Source organism: Lissotriton vulgaris, chromosome 10, assembly GCF_964263255.1.
Source record: "Lissotriton vulgaris chromosome 10, aLisVul1.2, whole genome shotgun sequence".
Taxonomy (NCBI): Eukaryota; Metazoa; Chordata; class Amphibia; order Caudata; family Salamandridae; genus Lissotriton; species Lissotriton vulgaris.
In genome coordinates, this window is record NC_141698.1 from 908683722 (window position 1) to 908704993 (window position 21272).

Below are 21272 nucleotides of genomic sequence, written 5' to 3' on the forward strand. Positions count from 1 at the left end.
ATGTGTTCAGCAGTGTCAATGGGAATGAAAGTAGTGAGTTCCACGTCATTTCTGCACAAACATTTGGATCTACAGTTTAATGGTAACTTGCGTCCGTCAGGTATCTCATACTGGCATTAAAACATATGTATTGAAGATTATTTTTTACAAGAAGGACACATTGTTTAAGGTTTAATGTTTTAATTGGACATACATGATCCAGATTGGCTACCGGATTTTGTAAGAGGAGACCTAAGCAGAATTTTATTTGTTATTATTTAATTTTGCTTTAATGATTGAGCTAAATTGAGAGTTCTTATCGTTGGAAACTGCCTTTTTTACAGGGTTATTCCCAAACATTTTGTTTCTAGCTCCTATTTTCATGAGCTGTTTTTGTTGGCTTTGGCACTCTGGGCACCTAACCACTCCAAATCACAGCTAAAGTGCATATGCTCCCTGTGTAAATAATGATTATAATTGGTTATCCATGATTGGCATATTTGATTTATGGGTACGTTTTTAGTAAAGTTCACTGAATGTGCCAGAGCCTGTAAAGCAAATGCTACTAGTGGTCTTGAAGCACAGGTTGTGCCACCCACAGAAATTGCCCTGTAAATGTGTCTCAGACCTGCCACTGCAGTGTCTGCGTATACAGTTGTGAACTGCCATGTCAACCTAGCAATTGTACCCACTTCCCAGGCCCAAACCTTCTCTTTTATTACATGTAAAGCCCCAGTCAGGTAGGCCGAAGGCAGGTACCTCCATGGGCAGGGTGCTGTATATGTAAAAGGTAGCACATGTACTGATTTGTTTTACATGTCCTGATAGTGACATAATGTGAATTTCATTTTTCACTATTGAAAGGCTGTCTGTTCTATAGGCTAGCATGGGAGCTGCACTGTAACATCTTACACATGTAACCTTCCATTGGGGCAAGATAGAAAATGGAGTTTAGGCTCTCTGAATTCAGAATTTAATAACTCATCTTTTAGTAAAGATGTTTTTTAAATTGTGTATTTGAAAATGCCAATTTTAGAAAGTAGGCATTTTCTTATTTAACCATTACATGTGCCTCTGCCTGTTTGTGTAATCACTGTCTGCCTTTTGGAGTGACAGAGCGGGAGATATGAATTTACTGTAGACTGTCCCAAGGGGTTTTGCAGTATGTCCTGCCTTTCCTGGGTGATTTAAAGCTGGGTGGAATAGGCCTAGTCTGCAATTACAGTGGTGGGTGGAGTTTCACTTGCACCTGAATAGGCTGTGCCTCCCTTGTACAATGTTGTCTCCATCTCTTGTAGTGAAGCTGGGCCGGAGAGGACAGGACTGGTTTGAACTGGGCTCATGCACCCTTGCCACAAACAGAGCAAAAAGAAAATGAGGTATAAGTATGGAACCTTAAACCCCAGACCTTTAGATTACTTCTGGAATCAAGAGGAACCTCTGCCAAGGAGAAGAGCTGGAGAGCTGTGAGAAGGGGTACTACCCCTTTGCTGTGTGTGCTGTACTGGGTTAGCCTGCTGTTGCTGCTTTGCCAAAGAGAAAACAAAGGACTGGACCTTGCTGTGTATCCTGCTTGTGAAGTTTTTCCAAGGGCTTGTGTGGGCTTGCCCACTGCTAAGAAGTCTTGGGGACACAAAGACTTCCCGTAACTCTGCTGGTGCTGCCGGACTCTACTAGCTGTGAGCCATGCCATTGCCTGAGGTGCCCCCCTCAAGTTCAAGGGCCTCATAAGTGGGTTTTGCAGATGATCTCTGCAAGAATTGGTGCAAAGCGTTGCAAAACCTTGCAAAGCCTTTCAGAACCAACGCAGGGCAACGGGAAGCCATGCCAAGTCCAGCTGCACGGCTGCAAGCCTCTCAGAACCAATGCCAGACAACATGGAGCCTCACAAGGTCCCACGAATGGCTGAAAGCATATCAGACAGAAGCCAAAAGCCTCTTGAAACCAACTCAGGATGATGAAAAGCCTTGCCGTGCCGCCTCCTGCATCGACACCCAATGGTACGAAGCCTCGCAAAGCAACACATCACCTTCGGTGTGTCATGCATCGTACCTGTGTGTCAGTTTTTTTCATGCATCACCCGCAGACCAGAACCGTCTTGGATTTCGATGCCTAACTTCCCCCTACAGTCTACATTCAACACATCACTTGTCCTGGGTGGCTCAGAACAGTTGCATTGCCTTCCCAAGGCCACAGGAACTGATGCATCACAGTGTTTTCCAGCACTTTCCTTCTCTGCAGCTGTTTGGCCCATGTGAATTTTGACACATCTACATTACATCTTACATTTACTGTAAAATCAAGAATCCATAGTTTTCTATGGACCAAGTTGTTTGAAACCTTTTAAAGGCATATTTTGAATTGTGTTTGTTGAATATTTTCATTTTTTTCTTTTTTGGTTTAGATAAAGATACTTTATTTTTCTAAACTGGTGTGGTGTCCTTTTGTGGTGGTTTCACTGTGTTACTGTATGCTTGGGAATAAATACTTTACACATTTCTTTTGGAATAAGCCTGTCTGCTCATGCCAAGCTGCCCAGGGGTGAGCAGGGGTTATCTAAAGTGTGTATTTCCCTTATCCTGACTAGAAGCAAGGGTCCCTACTTGTACAACAGTGAATACCTCTACCAACTAGAGACCCCCATGTGTAACACTTATGAACTAAGATTTACTTTAGATCATTGATAGTTAATGTTGACTAAAAATGAATCAATAAATATTTTCATGTGAGTGCTCATAAATACATTTAAAACAACCAATTTTTGAAATGTTGTTCAGATTGTGAATTGATAAATGGCCTCCAAAAGGTCAATAATAATTTCTAAATAATTAACAATTGATGTTGTGTCCCTTCCATGCTGCTTATGTTTTTAACCCTATATATTTTTTCCCTAGATTTATAGAGTGCATGGCTACCCAACCATAGGTTTCCCAGCCCTACGTCATGACACCAGAAAATATCCTGATTAATGGTCCTGAAGTGCATGGCTGAAAAAACCACGTTCTAAGCCTCTTACAGAAGTTGAGAGCAATCTACATGCTCTAAGATCAGGGGAAAGATAATTCCACAGCATTGGGCTTAAGAAGTAGAAGGCCCGGCCTCCTTGCCTGGATCTCCTCACTCTGGGAAGTGCAGCTAGGTCCAGGTTTCTTGAACGTAGAGATCGGTTTGCTAAGTAAAGTGACACCAGAGGACCAGAGTTTTAAAGATTTTAATGTACTTACCATTACATTTTGAATTGAACATGCCGCTCAATTGGGATTCAGTGCAATTCATGAAGCAGGCAAGCGATCGGATGGAACTTGTGTGGATGAGGTAAGAGTGTAGTGGCAGCATTCTGAACTACCTAGAGTCGTCTAAGTGGACACTTTGAGACCACTTAGTAGAGAACGTTTCCGTAGTCAATCATTGAGATGACTGATGCATGGATGACTGTTCTCTGGGCCAAGGACAGGAGACACTGTAGAATATTTCTAAGCCATCTCCAGATGCTGAAGCAAGTGGCAGATACTTTAGTGATTTGTTGGCTCAGTGAAAGATTAGCATCCAGCCAAACTCAAAAGTTCTACACTACAGGGACACGGGTTGGAAGGACACACATTGCATCTGGCCACAGATGGGGACCCCAAAGGAGGCGATTGGCTGGCAATAGGATGTCTATCTTATCTCCATTTAACTTTAATGAGTATGTGTTCATGCAAGTGGAGACTTATTTGAGGCAGCTATTCAATGCCTCTGCACTGTGCTTCTTCTGGGAAGACAAGGAGACAACTATCTGACTATCATCTGAGTAGGACATGAGAGTGAAACCACATGCTTCTACAATGTGCAAGAGGGCTTATATAGACGTTAAAGAGAGTTGGACTCAGAGTAGAACCTAGAGGGACCTCAGATGGCAATTAATGTAGTACAGAATGATACTGGTGAGTTTGAACTTGAAACATGTGGTCTTTAGGAAATAAACTCAGCCAGTACAAAGTCAGACCCTGTAACCCCAGAGCCTCTAGTCTTTGAAAAAGGATGTTGTGGTTCACCGTATCAAATGCTGTGCTGAGGTCCAACAGAATCAGAGCAGCTAACCCACCAATGTCAAGCTGTTGCCGTAGGCATACAGTTACAGCCAGAAGGGCGGATTCCATAATATGGTCGGGCCCTGAAACCTAATTGTGAGGAGTGGAAAAGGCTTGTGAGTTCTAGACAAGTCATCAGTTGCTTGTTTACATTTTATGTCTAGGGCTTTGAACATGATAGGCAGACGAGAGATTGGTCTGTAATTAACCCAAATAGATGGGGTACTAATTAAGATTTTTAAGTTATGGCTTGACCATTGCATGCTTTTTTACACTAAGGGAAAAGCCTACCAAAAGTGAGGTATTAAGAAGGTTTGTAAACAGGTCCATTGAAGAAGAATCCAATTTACCGAGCACTCAGGGAGAACATAGGTGAACCCGACTTAATGGCAGAGAGTATAGATTTGAGAGTTGAGAAGTTCATTGCCTGAAACGAGTCGAGTAAGTAGGTTCTATCATGGGGGCTCTGTAACACATGGGTTCCTTTTGTGCAAGCAGTGGCAACAGCACTATCTATCAAATTATGGTCAAATTTAGGAGAAAGGAAGGTTTTATTGTCTGCAAATTGTGTTTTAAAAGAAGTACGCCAACTTATCACACTGGGATTGTGAGAGAGAGACGGCGAGAATGTATTTGCAGGATCAGAAAATCTTTTGATGACTTGTAATAACGTTTTTGGACAGTTTTGCACTGTGCTAATTTTATCAGAAATTTTATCAGAAACGTTGGTGGCTCTAGCAGCAAGCAACATTTATGGTATTCTTTTAGGTCCATCTTATACTTAGCTTTGTCAACTGCACTATAGGATTTCTGCAATAAGATTATCTGAAGAGATTCACAGTTCTTTTTGCTATTGCGTAGTGTATCATTAAACCAATGGGCTGCTGGGAGGGTTCTCTGATGATTTTTGGTCGTGATTGGAAAAAGGGCATTACGTGCAGATTCAATCAATCTTTCAGTTATAGCCCTGTCCTGACAAACAGTCTTATGCAGCTTCTGACGGATGGCTTCCAGGGTGGAGTTCTAAAGGGACATGTTTAGCTTTGACCAGTTCCTAACCTTGGATGAGAGCTGAGTTGCCCCAGACCTAAGTATGCCTGGCGTCTGAAAAGTGAAAGGGACTGCATAATGCATGGACCAGGCAAGGGGTAAAGCCTGGCCAGCTCACAAGCTCTTCTCATTGAGAAAAATGGGTTCAAGCAGAAGGCCGGCCATGTGGGTAGGGCAATTATTGATAAGCTGGATATCCAAGGCCCTGAGATCCTCAAGAAGTGAGGAATCGATCTTACAGACCTTGTTGTCCAGATGTAAACTGAGATCTCCAATGGTTGTATATGTGGCCTATTTTACAATATAAGGGGATAAGACGGCAATTAAGGTGGAACTCTAATTACCGACTGAAACAGGGGGTGGACAAATCAAGGATCCTGACATGGTAAAAGTGTTCAAAAGATTAAAGGAGGAAAAAAGCACTTCACTAAATGAAATTTTCTTTACAAATCAGAGCAATGCCCCCCTTTCTTTTTGAGGTTATCCACCCCAAAGAATTCTGTAACCCGAGAGCAGAGCAGCTACAATATCCGATGCTGAGGCCTCGTTTAGCTATTCAGTCTATTGAACCGCCATGGCAGGTGTAATCTCATGTAGGCATGTTTTAAACCATGTCAAATCCAAAACACCCAAACAAAATCCTGTTTATTTAGCCATTAACCATAGCTGGCAGAGTCGATGTGGAATTTTAAAACAGGAGATGTTCCAAATAGCTTTTTTCTATCTGCTTATCTCTGCAAAAAGCTTTATTTTTTTCTGTATTCTCTTTCTATCCTCTCTTCTTAATCTGACTTCCTTTGCCTCTATCTTTTTATATGCCTTGCCATCAACTGAACAACTTCTCTTCTGGGGTAATGTCCTGTCATCTCACCTGTTGATTTCAATGTTCTCCATTACCTCTCCTAATCTTTTCATATATGTTCTCGATATTCCCATCTTCTATCCTCATCTGTCCTTACATTGTATATAAAATTAACTTGAAGTTTTGCTACTTCATAATATCAATTGCTATGTTTATATGATGCAGCTTCTACAAAACGTTGCCATTTAATGAACCTTATATCACCAAAGTATATGCAATGTCAGTACATTCTTTAGAATTTACTAGGTACTAGAAGCCTTTTAAACCTGCTGAAAAGTTCAAAGACATTATGAGGTCCTCTTGGTCTTATTATAAACCCAGAAGTGCATAAGCAGTTTCTCAGCAATTGCCATTGACCAATAAAACAAGTGTTCAAGATGCATAGATAGACTATTGGTAAATATATTTCTATTAATTACTTCTAAGACTCAACAATAGAATACTTACATAAACATGTTTTCAAAATTTGTGTAGCAGAGCACAATTAACCAGGCTCCAAATATGAATATAGCGGATAAAAGAAAGTACTCTATAGACTGGTCCAGTGCATAAATAAATCCAAGCACAGGGCCTTCCCTCAATGCATCCCAGTTCAGCAAAAAAAGTGGAAATAAAAGATATAAATGAAACCCAATACCAGGCTAACAGTGTGCATTAGAGGAAGTATCCGAAAGTAAAAAACTATTTTGGGTTGGTTATTGTTTATTTTGGTACCTCAGCATGCAGAGCATTAAAAGACACATATTCTTATATCCTTTCACGCATTTCTTCTAATACTATTTTTGTAATGATAGGAGTCCCTAGTGCCCCAAGATTGAACCATAACGATAAAACATCCCCAAGATTATGGTATAAAGAGAATCAGAATGCCAAATTAATGTTGTGAGTTTAACAACACCCAAATGCCCAGATCCTCAGAAAGCTGTTTGATACTTAATAGCCTTGTAGCAACACCAAGGCATATAAGCCGAGTTACCAAGGGGAATATTTATGTGCACTGTTGTGTCACTCTAGCACCACACAGTTTGGTACAAGAGTGGCCTCAAAAATCTCGAGTAAAGCAATGTTGCAAAAATTTCTCTATTTCCTTACACTGTACCAGGGATTGCCCTGGGTGTTCCCTGGGTGTTCCCAAGCAACTCCCATGCTTTTTGACACTTTTCTAGATTTTCCAGAACTGGTAAACCTGGGAATGGGCCAGTAGTAGTGCTACTTTTGTAGCAGTAAAGTTAGACTTTGGGTCTAAGTTAGACTTTTGGTCGAAACTTAGACCAAAAGTCTGACTTTAGTAGTAGTAAAATTAGCCTTTTTGTCTAAGGTAGACTTCAAGTCTAATCTTAGACTTTTGGTCTAAGTTTACCTTTGTGAATCAGGCCCTCTGTGTGGGGAATACCCAGTCTGTATTTTTTAGTGCCAGTATTAGGGATTTTTGTTCTGCCAGCTGTGCTGTGCAATCTCCTAGATACTGCGTCTGCGTATTGCTAGAACAGAAATTACCGTCCTGCATACATTCCTTTACAATCGCACATGTGGCGCTGTATTGCTGTTCACTTTCTACGGCAGGCTTAGCAGAACCGTCAGTGTAAATTATCTATTATTACTGATATAGAGGCATTATTTCATTTGGGAGAAGATATTCTTGTTTGTACTCCAAGAATGCTTGCGTTTTTAATGTAGAATCAAATTTGTGATCTACATATGTTGCTGTGAGAGAATTAGACCATTGTATCTATCATGGATGCAGTGCTTTTGCATTTGGAACGCTTGCTTTTGTAACAGCCTTTAAGGTTGGTACTGGAGTCAAGACAATTATGCGTTTCCCCTAAGCAAGTGCTCTTTAACTCGCTACAGCAGTTTGTACTGCTGTCAGTATTTTTTCTGTTGATGTAAAACTCATTTCAGCGTCTATGTACAAATGGGATTTAGATGCAATGGGTACCGTTTCGCCTTCATTGAAGGTGAGGCTATTATGCAGAACACCACATTTGTGGCCTTTACACATGTGTGTAAGTGTTTGTAAGCTATCATTTCAGCTTGTATGGAGCAGAGAATTTCTGTGTGTTTTTGTGTCCAATTTTGAACAGAAAAATCAGGTTTAATTATGTCATAGAAAGGTTTCACTTTTTCTGCGTAATCCAAAATGTGTTCTGCCAAATATTAGTAATCTCAAAATGGATTTTTATGTTTTTCAGAGTCTTCAGGGTTGGAACACTGCATATTTTTCTACAAATGTAACTTCTAGGCTTTTTCCTGCATGTGAGGGTTCACATCCTACAAATAGAACATTGAGGTAGGCAATTTTTTATTTTTCTAAATTAAATTTGTAGCCCTCAGAGGTGAACGCCAGAATTATATTGTTCACCCTGTTCAAATGATCCAATAGTTCATGGCCGTCAAATAAATATCATCTACAGACAATGCCTCCTCATCAAAGTTCTGTAGTAACTCTGATACTCTTGCTGAGAACAACCTGGGGCTATGCTTATACTCTTGGGGCAGTCAACTGAATTGGCTCTTAAAACCGAGTACTGAAAATGCTATCATATATCTGCTTTCAGGCGCTATATTTTGGCAAAAGAATTGATTTCAGATATCTAGTGTTGTTTTGTATTTTTTCCACAAAATGGTATTCATCAATGCAGCACTATGTGCAATTTTTACTGCAAATGTCTGTGTGGTTCTGTTCAAATGCATGTAATCTAAAAAATGAATTATTGGGTTTCATTACAAGAAATAAAGGACTATTCATGGTGGAAATGCAATTCTCAATTACACCCTTGTTTTCAAGTTGATCTAAGATCCTCCTGACCTGTTTCTTTGGGTCATGTTTTATTTCGGTACTGCCTTAGTGGAGTTGGAGTAGTTCTTACTGGGATTTCATGGTGAAGTGACTCAGCATCCCACCCTACATGATTGCAGTATAATTCTGGAGGTAGCCCTACTGCCCACTCCTGCGCATATGTATGTTTTAGTGACTCTGGAACGAGGTCGGAGAAGGCTGATAATATTAGTGATTCATTTGGGCAGTCCATAACATACTCAGGTGGCCAATCTTTTTCAGCCAAAAGGATTTTGTATCCATACGTCAAGTTCTTCCAAAAGAGACCTTTCACTTTCCTTGATATGTCTCCCACATTTAGAGTGTTATTTCATGTAACTGACTTGGGACGTGTACCCTTGTATCAGGTGTTTCCACCATAATATGCTCATTCAATGCTGCTGTCACAAGAAAATTCCCTCAGGTGCTGTCTAGCATCGTCATAGCCCATTCCCTGTTCAGTAGTTGAGTGCGCAGTAGGCTGGGCATTTCTTACTTTAAGGCCTGCAACCTTCTTCCTGTAAATTGAGGTTTACTTTTTTGTGTTAATCTTCTTGTTTGATAATGTCGTCTGATCTGCGTTCTGACCGCCCTTCCCTCTCTATGTTTTTTGATGGACCCTGAAGGGAACAAGAGGAATGTGTATCAACATCCTGATACTGCTCAGGTTTTTCAGTATTTTCAGTATTGTCACAGTTTCTAAGGGTATATTTCCTGTCAGATGGCTTCTGTTGAGGAGACTCACCTCGTGATTGAGATGCATTCTGCTTGTTTTTTGATTGTTTATTATCCCATTTAATTTTAGAGGAATCAGGTGCCTGCTTTGAGCTGTCCTTTTCAGGATTTCCCAATAATTGTGGTTTCTCAGGTCTAGCTCCCAAATTATCTCTACCCCATCAAAGCAGAGGTCTCTTCGATAATTGAAGTAATTCCTGCTCCTGTTATGCAGGAGTGCATTTCCTCTGGTGTGAGCTTATAGCCACCTCTGCTGCCTCGCTTGTTTATGTTGGCTAACATAATCGTTGATACCTGGGCAAAATGTCCAGGGCAGGTTCTGCCCCATACTCGTTCTATTTTCTTTTTAATACCTCTGGTATGACTGAAATTGAGGGGGTATAATGCATTCTGGTATAAATAGCAGTGAAAACTGTACCCGTGTGGTACAATCCTCTATCGGGGGAGTTATTCCCCTTGGCAAATAGATCGTCAGTATACTGTGTTTTTTTTAGGGCCTTTGTGGTGGTACATTGCCTTAAGCTGTGCTATCTTCTTTGCTATCCACATTGGCATTTGCTCACGTTTAGTGGGCATTCTTCCCAAAATCGCGTTCTGTGTTTGTGGGGTGATTTTAGCTGCGGTTCCTTGTAATTGACCAGCTTGAGTGACCCTTATAGGTTGAAGTGTGAGTGTTCGCATGAAGAACTGTAAAAGATTTCTGTATAATTTAATTATTTCTTTGTGAAGTGGACATATGTCTGCTGCTGGCAAAGTGTCAATCTCTTGATGCAGTATGTAAGCAGCTAGAACCGACCAAGTCGCTCTGTCTCTGCAGAGTCTCACTTTATATGTGGTATGAGGGAGGCCACCCTTAAACCTAATTTTAAGCGAGAATTTTAAGCAAGAGTTCTATGCCCTCCTATGGACAGTATTCATCTGGTATTTCATCCGGAGTATGAGAATGAACTGTCTTTGTACGTGCATCGTGCAAGTGGGAATTTAACCCAAAAATAGAACATCTGTTCTGAATGCCTAGTTTCCCATAATCATAAAGGTAGCGGTCCCGCCTAACGTTGAGAGGCGAAAATGTTATCATTTTGTAGCAGGCAACTTCCTTCTCAGCTTACTCTCTAATAGTACCACTTGTACCACTATCACTTGTGTCTGCCCTTTGAGATATTATGGGTGGAAGCTCTATGAAAAAAGAGAAAGTTTTGCACAATGTGGGGAACTATAATCCTTCAAGCTTGAATATACCTACAGCCAGTACATAGGATATACCGTATACCTACTCAGCTGTGGCAGATCTTTCCCTCCCCACTCCAGACATCTATGGGTAAATGTGAGTAGTGGCATTTGAGAAAGTACAACTGAACTACTCAGATTTGAAATAACAACCAAACCAATGTTGTTGGTGCATGTTTGTGTAGTTCCTAAAAAATCTTTACTTGATCTGTGCATTTACACAGCATAAACTAAGGGCTTGCTCTCCAGACTGATTCTCGACACCCCTGAAGGATATGTTAGTCTGTAGACTATCTAGCTCACAGTGCCACTATAAGCCCCACAACCTTACCAAGGAGCGAATAGTTTCTGGCAACCATCAAACACGACAAACCTAATGCCTCAGCGGTCGTGGAAACAGTACAGCCCTTTTCGCTCAGTCACTCGTGCTTACTCGGTCACAGAGAGATATACAGAATAAGCAATGGGGACATTTTCAATAAGCATTTATTGATCCAGCGTCATACTAGTATTAAATACGTGTGCTGCAATAACCATTAGACAGAAACAGATATGTGCGACTAGAAGCAGCAACAGAGTAAACAAAGCAGTGAATAGGCATATAGATACATGGCAGTAATCCTGAGATGCAAACTTTAACTAAACATACATAAGTGTACCTAGCATGTATGTAGCTGTAGAGCCAAGAATCCCCCTAGGAAATAGCCATCCCCATTACCTGATGGGAGAGAATGAAGGACCCCATTTTGGTCTCGAGTTGGACACCGCCCCAAGGGATGTCAGACTACTTTGTGCTGGAGTGTCTGTGGGCAGGAATTTCAGCATCTCGTGTCAGCATGGAAACTTCTCCTCTGGTTTGCCCAGCGAAGATGTGTTACTTATATACCCGAAAAGGTACCCTCAGGGGATCTACCTACATGTGTCATGGTACTGTGGGCCTGTCGTCCAAGGATGACACTAGCAGTGACTTTTGAAGTGTTATTATGCAGAAGATGGTAATCCTGATGTGATACTAAGAACCCTCATGCATAATTAATTAGGCTAGTTTTCAAAGAAAACGATATAACATTTATTCAGAAAACAAGTAGGTAAAAGGTGAGCACCAGAACCATTATGTAGAGCAAGGTAGGACAAATGTAGGTACAAGGTCATGCAACTACCTTGGCCTATATTGGGGTACATGGGGGCTCATAACACACACACACACACACACACCAACACACCCACACACACACACACAAATACATATGGGGATCCAAACCACTAAAGGGTGGTAAAAAAAGGGTAACATTCACCAAATGTGGGTGAATAGGCAGATATGCAATACATCTTGCATGTGGTCAATGGTTTGCTGATTATCACTTGGTTGGTAGCAGAAAAGTGGACATAAGTGTGACTTGTTGAATTCTTTTCATGTTCATAAGGACTATCACTCATTGTCACAATCATTAGATGATGTTTTCAGGGCTGTCATCAATGATGTAATCTGAGATGTCATCAGTGATGTCATTTAACATCATTAGAGATTTAAATGTTATGGTCATAAGATGTGCATGGCAGGGGCGGAGTTATTGTTAGTTTACTAAATTACAACGTGCAAATTTCAGAGGTTATTTGGTTTTTAAAAGGTAATGCCTATCTGATTTTCACTTATTACCCTACCTAACTATAATTCTACCTTAACCTTTGTTTTTTCAGTGAATTTCTGTGTATATTTTATCATATTATATGTTGTGCATCAGTCCAAATCCCACAGGCAGCATGTGGCCAAAGACTCGCTGTGAAGGGCTTTCAACCATGTGCAGCAGGGTATTGGCCTCATTGTGTTGCCTCTGGCATGTCCTTGCATCCAACCCCCCCCCCAAAGGTTGCTAGCTGTCCCACTGCACACTGCCTTCGGCCATTTGCAGTGGGGGGTTAACCCTGCACCCAACCCACTATAGGTGGCCACCCCCACCAAGCATGCCCTATGGCCTCTACAATGGTGGTTGGCCTCACGGTTTGGTTTGTGTCCAATTCCTTCTTATCTACTTTAAAAAATATATATTTTTCTGTTTCATGGTACTAAAGGTTAGGCCTCGTTGGAGACAATGGTACCAGGCCATTGTACCAGCAACACTAACTAACTTTATTTAAAAAATGTTGCCGTATGGGAGAGTCTTTTGGGGGTTTGGCCCACTCATCATCCGGGGATGAAAGTCTCAACATTTTCTTCATCTTGCAAGTGGCCAATCAGATAATTTCAGTACTAAGGCACTTGTGCTGGAATGGCAAAACCAAAATGACAGACCAGAGTCAAAGTGTACTCATCCAGTCAGAAGGGCCTATGTTTTACTTCTGGTACTATGGCAGTTCTGTGTGATCCCACTGGACCTACCATCCCAGTAGCTCTAATTTTTCTCGCCTAACTGAGCCCCTCTTTTAAACTCTAATGCCTGGAAAATGTCTACTGAGTAAAGTTTTAATAATCTGCAAAGTTGAGCGTAATTAGTTGAGCCATTTATTCTCTATCAGAGAGCAAACCTTTCTATGAGAATTAACATGGTAAACTGCACTATTGGGACCCACTCCTTTTCTTACCCCCTGGTTGATGATAAGTGAGAAACATTCCATGAAGAAGCCAAAGTAGATGAGCTTTCATTTTTTGGAAAGTTCCATGCAGATTTGCCAAATGATGCCAAAGTATTAAAGAAACGTTAAAATGTCTTTCTGATGGAAACTCTGATCTAATTATAACTACACAGGTGCAACGACCTGTGTGTGTGCATGCGTGTGTGTATTCTTTTATGAATCACAGAAACTTACATGGAATTAATGTATTTTTCTTGAGCATTCATGTGACTGCTACTTTTTTTAAATGTACCGTATTAGAAACATTAGTACATAGAATTTCGTATCTGTGTATCCCATGGTGAAAATTGTAAACGTTTAATGGGAAACCTGAGCATTTATCAAATCATAGTATATCCCTTGCTTTGCTACTAATTCACTATGTGTCCCTTGCTCAACTACTTTTCCAAGGTGAATGACGGCTATCACATCAGCATTTTTCACAGTTGACAAGCGGTGAGCAATAACGATGCAGGTTCGTCCCTGTCTGGCATCGTCCAACGCTTTCTGGACAATCTGCAAAAAGAATGTGAGATATGTTATATGGATCTAAAAGAGTCAAACATAATTAACACCACATTCAATAGATGGCTAGCTATATAGTTCAGTATCTCATTGAAGAATCATTATAATGCCCATGCCTACATACATTGTGATTAGAACATGTTGCTCTGGGCAACGTTTGCGGGTGTGTTTCAGCACTTATTCATGTAGGCGTACTTACCGATGCAACAGCAGGAATTATTTACCAATTTAAAAAAACAATATTGAAAACAGAATGGAAGGCGCACTCAAAGGAATTACGTAACTGAGTTAGATAAGTCTCTAAAATTGTGAATATTGCAAGCCATATTGTTTTTTTAAGTATGTTAACAGAAGCAACAGGACAACAAGACCAAGGTTTAGCACAACCAGAGCACTGGTTCAAAAAAGATTAAAGCTGGTGCAGCACACTTCCTATGCCCGTTGTCCCTGGGCACAAATTAAACACACAAAATTGAAAACAGAATGGAAGGCGCACTCAAAGGAATTACGTAAATGCTTGAAGTCTTGATTTTTTTTTCTTTATTTAGGTAAGTATACCAAAAGGACATACACAGCCAACGTGTTTCGTTACGTGTTGTAACTTCGCTGTGTTTGTCCTTTTGGTATACTTACCTAAATAAAGAAAAAAGAAAAATCAAGACTTCAACCATTTACGTAATTCCTTTGAGTGCGCCTTCCATTCTGTTTTCATTCTAAACTCTGCTCAGCGCTCCATCTGGTACTTGTGTTGCCCATTTATAACGCGCTCCTTTTCAATTGTCCAAACCCTCTGTCTGGTTCTCATTGGTAAAGCTCTGCCATGCACATGAACTGGCTTCTCTTCTGAGCTGCAGAAGGAAAGGATGAAAGGCGGAGTCTACCCACTTGGATTTGAACCGTCCGTCGCCATGAGGTCGAGCTCAGCCTCAGATTCCTAAAGTGTTTAATCAATAATTAATACTCTGCGCCATGGCGGCTGGTACATCCAACAAAGTTAATTTTTTTTGCAAAGCGCACACTGTTACTAGTTAAATTGCTTCTAGGAGGTGCTTTTGAGAGCAGCACCAGTACGTGTGAGAGAGGTTTGCACTCAGCGCTTGTGATTGTATGCAGCATTCATTGGTTGGTGCTGTCTTCCCTGCTGTGGTTACAGTTGTGGTCACTGCGTTGGTCTCTACCCTGATGGCACCTTTGATCACTACTGGAGTCCTGTTATATCTTTAGCTCTGTAGTACTTGCAGCCGTTGTTACTGTTGTTGCATCAGTTGTTGCTACAGTGGTGGTGGCAATTGTCGCATCGGTTGTGACTCAATCGGAGGCAACTGTTGACGCTATTGTACTCCACTGGTGTGGTTACTACTGTGGTCGCTGCTGTTGTCCCTGCAGTGCAGACAGCTGTTGTTGCTTGTATGGTCCTTGTCATGATGGAACCTGTGATTGCTTAATTGGTAACTGCTATGACAGCACATGTGTTACTGCTGTAAGGACAGCTGTTGTTGCCGCTCTGGTCCCTTCTGTGGTGATAGATGTGGCTACTACTGTAGTCCCTGCTGTGATTGCTCACTCAAGTCACTGGGAGTACCAGGGGCAGAATGTGTGTCAGGAAAACTGCATAGTTCAGTCGCATAAAGGGACTGTTTTTCATTGCCCTTACGAATGAAAAACGCAATTCAAAATGTACAAGTGCTCAAAAAAGCCCAGAAATCCCCTGTTTACATTTTCCCAGGTATTCTCATGTTTGCTGTTAAATGATTAATTGCCAACGCGAAATCTGTCTCTAGCAGACCTGATAAGATATAGCCAGGGGCCACGAAGGTAGAATGCAATTTTCATTTTAAAGAGCCAGTAAAGCATTTTATCCCGCTCAGTACACTGTTCCTTTCTCTAGCTGTCAGTACCAAACAGAGTCGAGCTTTATCCCCATTCAGGGAAACATTCTGTTTACAAAGCATGGAAAAGCTGGTAGCCGAAGTGGAATATTTCCGTGTAGCGTATGTAAACACAATTCCCTTTTTCAAGTGCTACTGAATAGGTTTTCATATTATGGCAGGCCGGCATTAGCTCAACTCTAGCTTTTCATGATTTGTGGGTAGTGAGACAGACCGACCCTCTGTTATAATCCATGTCAATGTTGTTTGTAAGGCGCACGCAACATAATTGAACTGCTTCTAGGTGCTTTTCTGAACAGAAACAGTATTAAGTGTGAGGGTGGTTTGCATAGAGGGGGTGTAGGACCTGGGGTCACCAGCTCTTAAGGGGGTAGCATGGCTCGAGCAGGAAGGCAGCCAGGGGCTTGTGTGTAAAGCAGCTACTTAACGCACACATCCAATGAAACACACAGTGGCGCAATAATGGAGACCACACCAGTAGTTGTATTTGAAAGAATCAAGATCTTTTATATAGGCTTTCAAATAGAGCGAATTATTAATTCATCAGCATTTCAGGTAAGCATTTCATCGAGACATTTCATGAATCACGTTCAGGTTACATTTTTCTATGAATTTGTAGTATCGGGTTCCCAAGGCCTACATGTTCCGAAGATAACCCACTTACATTGAAAGAACTGTTGGCACGGAAACTGAAAAGTACAAAGAACAAGTTTATTAAGACCCCATGGGGTGGTGGTACATTCCTACAGCACCCTTCGGTAATGCAAGAAGTATCACACCGAACATCGGTGTGACCCGTTCTTTTATACAATATGCAGGTAATAAAAGATAGGCGGTACAAAGTTACAGAGCATTATGTAAATATATGGTCATTTTTGGAACACAGCCAGCTCGTTGGAGGGGTTACAACCCCGCTGGTCAGTTTGGCGGCACATTCCTGAGGGGTGACTGGTCAGTTGGGACTGCGCATGTACAGGCTTGACCGTTACTAAAAATAGCCTGTTGCTGGGCAAACTCGAGTGGTCAGTGGCACGAACAACGGACTAAAGGGCACGCGGGCCACGAGGCCGCTCATGATCTAAGATGGCCGCCATAACAAACAAGATGGCGTTTCCAAGTATAGCCAAGTTATGCGGAAAAACGTGTAGTACAGCTAAGCGCTAACCCGGCCATTGTCAAATTACGACAGACGACCCTTTTAGCGTTTAGCTGAAACTACCTCATAGTGAACATAATCAGGGTGTTCATCTTCGATATCAATTAGCATTATTTGAGCTACTTCTTTGCGAAGCATCATGTTATTCTGAGCAAGAGTCGTCTTGATGGTATGCAAGCTGATAAGCACATGGAGCATAAGAGCATGGGGTTTTTAGAAAATTAGGACTACGGGGGCGCACTGCCTGGGCTAAAACGTTACAAAGTGTGTGAAAAACAAGAGTTTCGTTGTGTAGTGCGTAGAAGAGCAGACGGCAAAACCTCCTTAACCGTCTAAACAAGTCAAAGACAAGACAATTTTACAACAAAAAAGCTCTCGCAACTACATATATGTATATCAAGACAAGGTTCAATGACCAACAGTAAAAAAGAAAACGCAGAAGCAGGTTCTTTGGTGTGATACTTCTTGTTACAGCAAGTTGTTTACTTTTCTCCAGACTTTGAGAAAGATATCAATCGCCGACACGTGTTTCGTCGTGTGTGGGTGAGTCAAACACGACTCTTCAGGGCTGGTAATACAAAACAATGTGGGCAAATTTTAATCTAGACATGTAACATTTGATACTGCATATGGTGACCTAAGTGCACTCCAACATGCAGTCTGACGTGCGTTTCGTGTTGCACATGATAGGTGAAAATTGGTGACAATACTTGCATATTCAGGCAAGTGTTCGGTCTGAAGTGCTAATGTGCACGCAGTGAGTGAGATTAAAAAAAGACCTAAGTGTGGTCATGATTCACTCGTACACAGTGGTCCTGAAATTAAGAGGGTGTCCGTCGTGATGGTGAATACAAATGTGAGATGTACTACATCTTTGCTTCTGATACATAAGTCAGGAGGTGTTTTTTGTGACCTCACAGCGTGATGGTTAAAACGTGCCTATAATGGGTAAAGAACCAGAGAGTACAAATTCATGCAGCTTCTGTTGATCTATAAGTAATGGTTATTACCTTAAAACTCCCAATACCACTGTGTGGTTGGAGTAAGTCTGGGTCTTTACAAGCTCTGTTTCAGGCTAAGTAATGTTAGGGAAGCAAAAGAAAAAGAGACTCATGAGGAGGCTTCTAAAGGAAGAAATGATTAAAAGACTTCAATAAAGTCTTGGGCAGCACAATAAACTATTTCTTACCAAAGGGTATTCTGCGTATACAAACACAGACGAGGCTGGTTGAAAGAAAGATCAATGGTAGTATATGAACGAGGTTATCATATCCCTTTGGTAATCCTGTAGAGATAGTGTAGCGCTATATGTAAAAAAGGGGGGGAGATAGGAAAATCATGTATTACTAACAAATTGCGCTGGTAGGTAATTCAATAAAAAGTATGCTGGCTAAAGGAATGTTTCATAGTGCCTGCCCAGGTAATCTCGAAGGATCGTGAATATTGATAAAAAGAAAAGAGGTGGGGGGGGGGGGGTTTCTTTACCTGTATCCCGCTATGCCTTCAGGCGGGAAGCCGGGAGGGGATTCCTATTTCGTGCCAAAGTTGAGGAAACGAGTAAGTTTCTTCTGAGGCGGTGTGCTGTCGAGTAAAGTTTAATTATGGTGAGAAAAATGTCCGTGGGGACCCGCGTTTAAAGAGTAAGCACACTCTAAAAGTAATCGACCAAAGTCGGCTATCTGTGTGTAGCCTAGCGGTGTTGGAGTCGCACTTACCCGCTTCTGGCAATCCCTCCTCTGTCTGTTCCCGGCGGTCGTCTCTCGTGTACGAACACGTGACCCCGGGAGAGGAGGGATTAAGTAGAATTGAAAGGACATAGAAGACGTCCTCACGGCGATGCGTTTACCAGCGCCATTGTTAAGGGGTAAAATGTATAGGAAAAGGAGGGCGTCTGAGAGTTAAACCAAGGTCTATTTCGGAGGAGTAATGTCAATACACTAAAGTGTTTAGCGATTTAAAAGGGTAACGCTATTTACATTTATTCCTGTTCCGGAATAAAATTGTCAAAATGATACTGGCAAAATCTGTCAGTTTCATAAGTCTCTCGTCGTCTGATCATAATTAAAGAAGACCTCAGAAAGTAAAAAGTTATAGCGTCCAGCATGCATTATCAACCCAAAAGTGGTCGGATCATTATTAATAGGGTGCATAATCAGTAGAAAGTGGGTTGATTTGTGAGAAATGTGACAACACAGGGGGGACACATCATGCCCCCGCATATTCAAAAGTATATGAACATGTTCATACAAAGTTTCTAATTACAATTGCGTGGAATCTTCAAAAAAGTCTAACATATGGTTTGCCAGTCATAGATATAAGTTTGTGCGGATGGACTTCATGACAAAAAAACCATTTAGCTCTACGACATAATACAACATACAAGGTTGTCCCAATAGATCAAAACACAGTAGTGGAAAAACATTTAACTCCTAAAAAGAGAAAACACTTCCATATTCTCTTATATCATTGACATCATGGAGTTCAGTATTGTTGTGTGGGGAAATTACGCTTTCCCAAATCTGTAAATGGTGTGCATCTAGGATCCCCCTGATGAGATTCTAATCCCCCAGGAAATACTGTAGCTCAGAATCGTAGTTAAGCCCATGTTCTACGCTGCGTAAGCGCATGATCCATGTCGCCTCCCTACGTCTGAGCATCAGTTCACGATTGCCCCCTCTGATATTGAGGGGAATTAGATCTATTCCAAAAACACGTACTTTGATGTTGTCCTCATTTGGTTGACACTCTGCTACATGAAGGGCTACCGGGTATCTAGCATCCCTTCTTTGTATAGCTCTCATATGTTCAGCTATCCTTTCTTTGAGGGTCCTGATGGTGCTCCCTACATATATTTTACTACACTTGCATTCAATAATGTACACCACAAACTTGCTGAGGCAAGTAATGTTGTGTTTGATCTGGTAGACCATACCATCATGACTTACAAAGTTTTTCGTACCGTGTTTTCCCCATATACACATCGTACAAAATCCACATCTGTGGAAGCCTAGGCCCCGTGTAGAGAGCCAGTTCTGTGCTGTGGTGTTAGCGGGAACGGTAGGACTCAGTTTATTTTTCAAGGTAAAACCTTTTCTGTAGGTGATGGAGGGTCTCTCTGATATGAATTCCTTCAGTGTAGGGTCCCCTACTAGAAGTTTCCAATGTCTACTCAGACTCTTTCTAGTGTACTGGTTCAATGCGTTAAATTCTGTTATGAATCTGACGTATTGGTCAGAAGATTTCATTTCAGTACGTGTTTTTAGACAGTCAGGTCTTGTGATGGCTTTTGTTTTCGTCTCAGCTTTCTTGAGGGTGGTTTTCGTGTAGCCTCTGTTCACAAATCTGTTTCTCATGTTTGTGAAGCTATCCTACGAGCAAGACGCCACTCGCTGCTGCTGAGCCGCCATCCCGCCTCTGGACGTCCTGAGTCCCCTGTCTACATCAAGACAGGGACGCCCTTCTCATTTCATCATTTACAACGCGCCCTGCTGGACTATTTAGACAGGGACGCCGATTTCATTTCATCATTTACTACGCGCCCTGCTGTATTTTTCGGGCAGGGAGATCTTTTAATGTTTCATCGACAGGGACGTTTACCCTACTATCTACAACGAGCCCTGCCGAACCTTTCGGGCAGGGAGATCTTTTAACCATACTACCAATCATCTTTGGAGTATTCAAAAAACCAACCATCTTTATCTGAACATCCCCTTAAAATTTAAGGGAATTTTCCTTATCAATTTTTCACCGCTAAAGAGCTCTGCTAAATAATTTTGGGCAGAGAGATCTTTTAAATACATCGAAAAATCTAGGAATAACGAAGAAAGTTGAAGACCCACCAAATACTGATCTATATGAGCTATCCGGCAGGCGGGATTTATTAACCCATTTCTATAGAATATAAGGATAACATCACCTAACCAGAACTCATCTGGGCATCAACTAAGCGTCTAATCAACTATGATGTCATAATCTTGAATAGTAGTTAGCTTGTGTGGCTACTCCAGAAGAAGGCGCTGGTTCGCCGAAACGCGCGTAGAGACACTAATTGCCACTTCCAGTTTTTTAATTGTTTTCATATGTGTTGTCATTTATTGTCACAAATATATGTGTGTCTTACATTCAATAGATAAGACAAGATTTTACTGATGTTTAATGTTCACCTTGTTTTAAATTATCTGTATGTTGTGTTTTTACATGATTTATAATAAAAAGACATATATTTTCCTAAGTAATTGTAGCCATGTTGTCCATCAATATAATATAATGTTTAGATGTGAGTTGCCTAGGTTGTTTTTTGTCATACAAGACCCAGACTTACTCCAACCACACAGTGGTATTGGGAGTTTTA

The 21272-nt window shown here is 41.3% G+C and overlaps 1 protein-coding gene across 1 annotated transcript in view; it reads right to left on the reverse strand.

Annotated features, from left to right (window-relative positions):
• Positions 1 to 11209: 11209 nt before the first annotated feature.
• LOC147688995 (ATP-dependent translocase ABCB1-like) overlaps positions 11210 to 21272 on the reverse strand; it is an 856748-nt gene continuing 846685 nt past the window's right edge. The window contains exon 30 of the mRNA XM_086941881.1: positions 11210 to 13867. Within this exon, the coding sequence (XP_086798007.1) occupies positions 13670 to 13867 (198 nt within the window). The 3' untranslated portion in view covers positions 11210 to 13669. The remainder of the gene's footprint in view (positions 13868 to 21272) is intronic.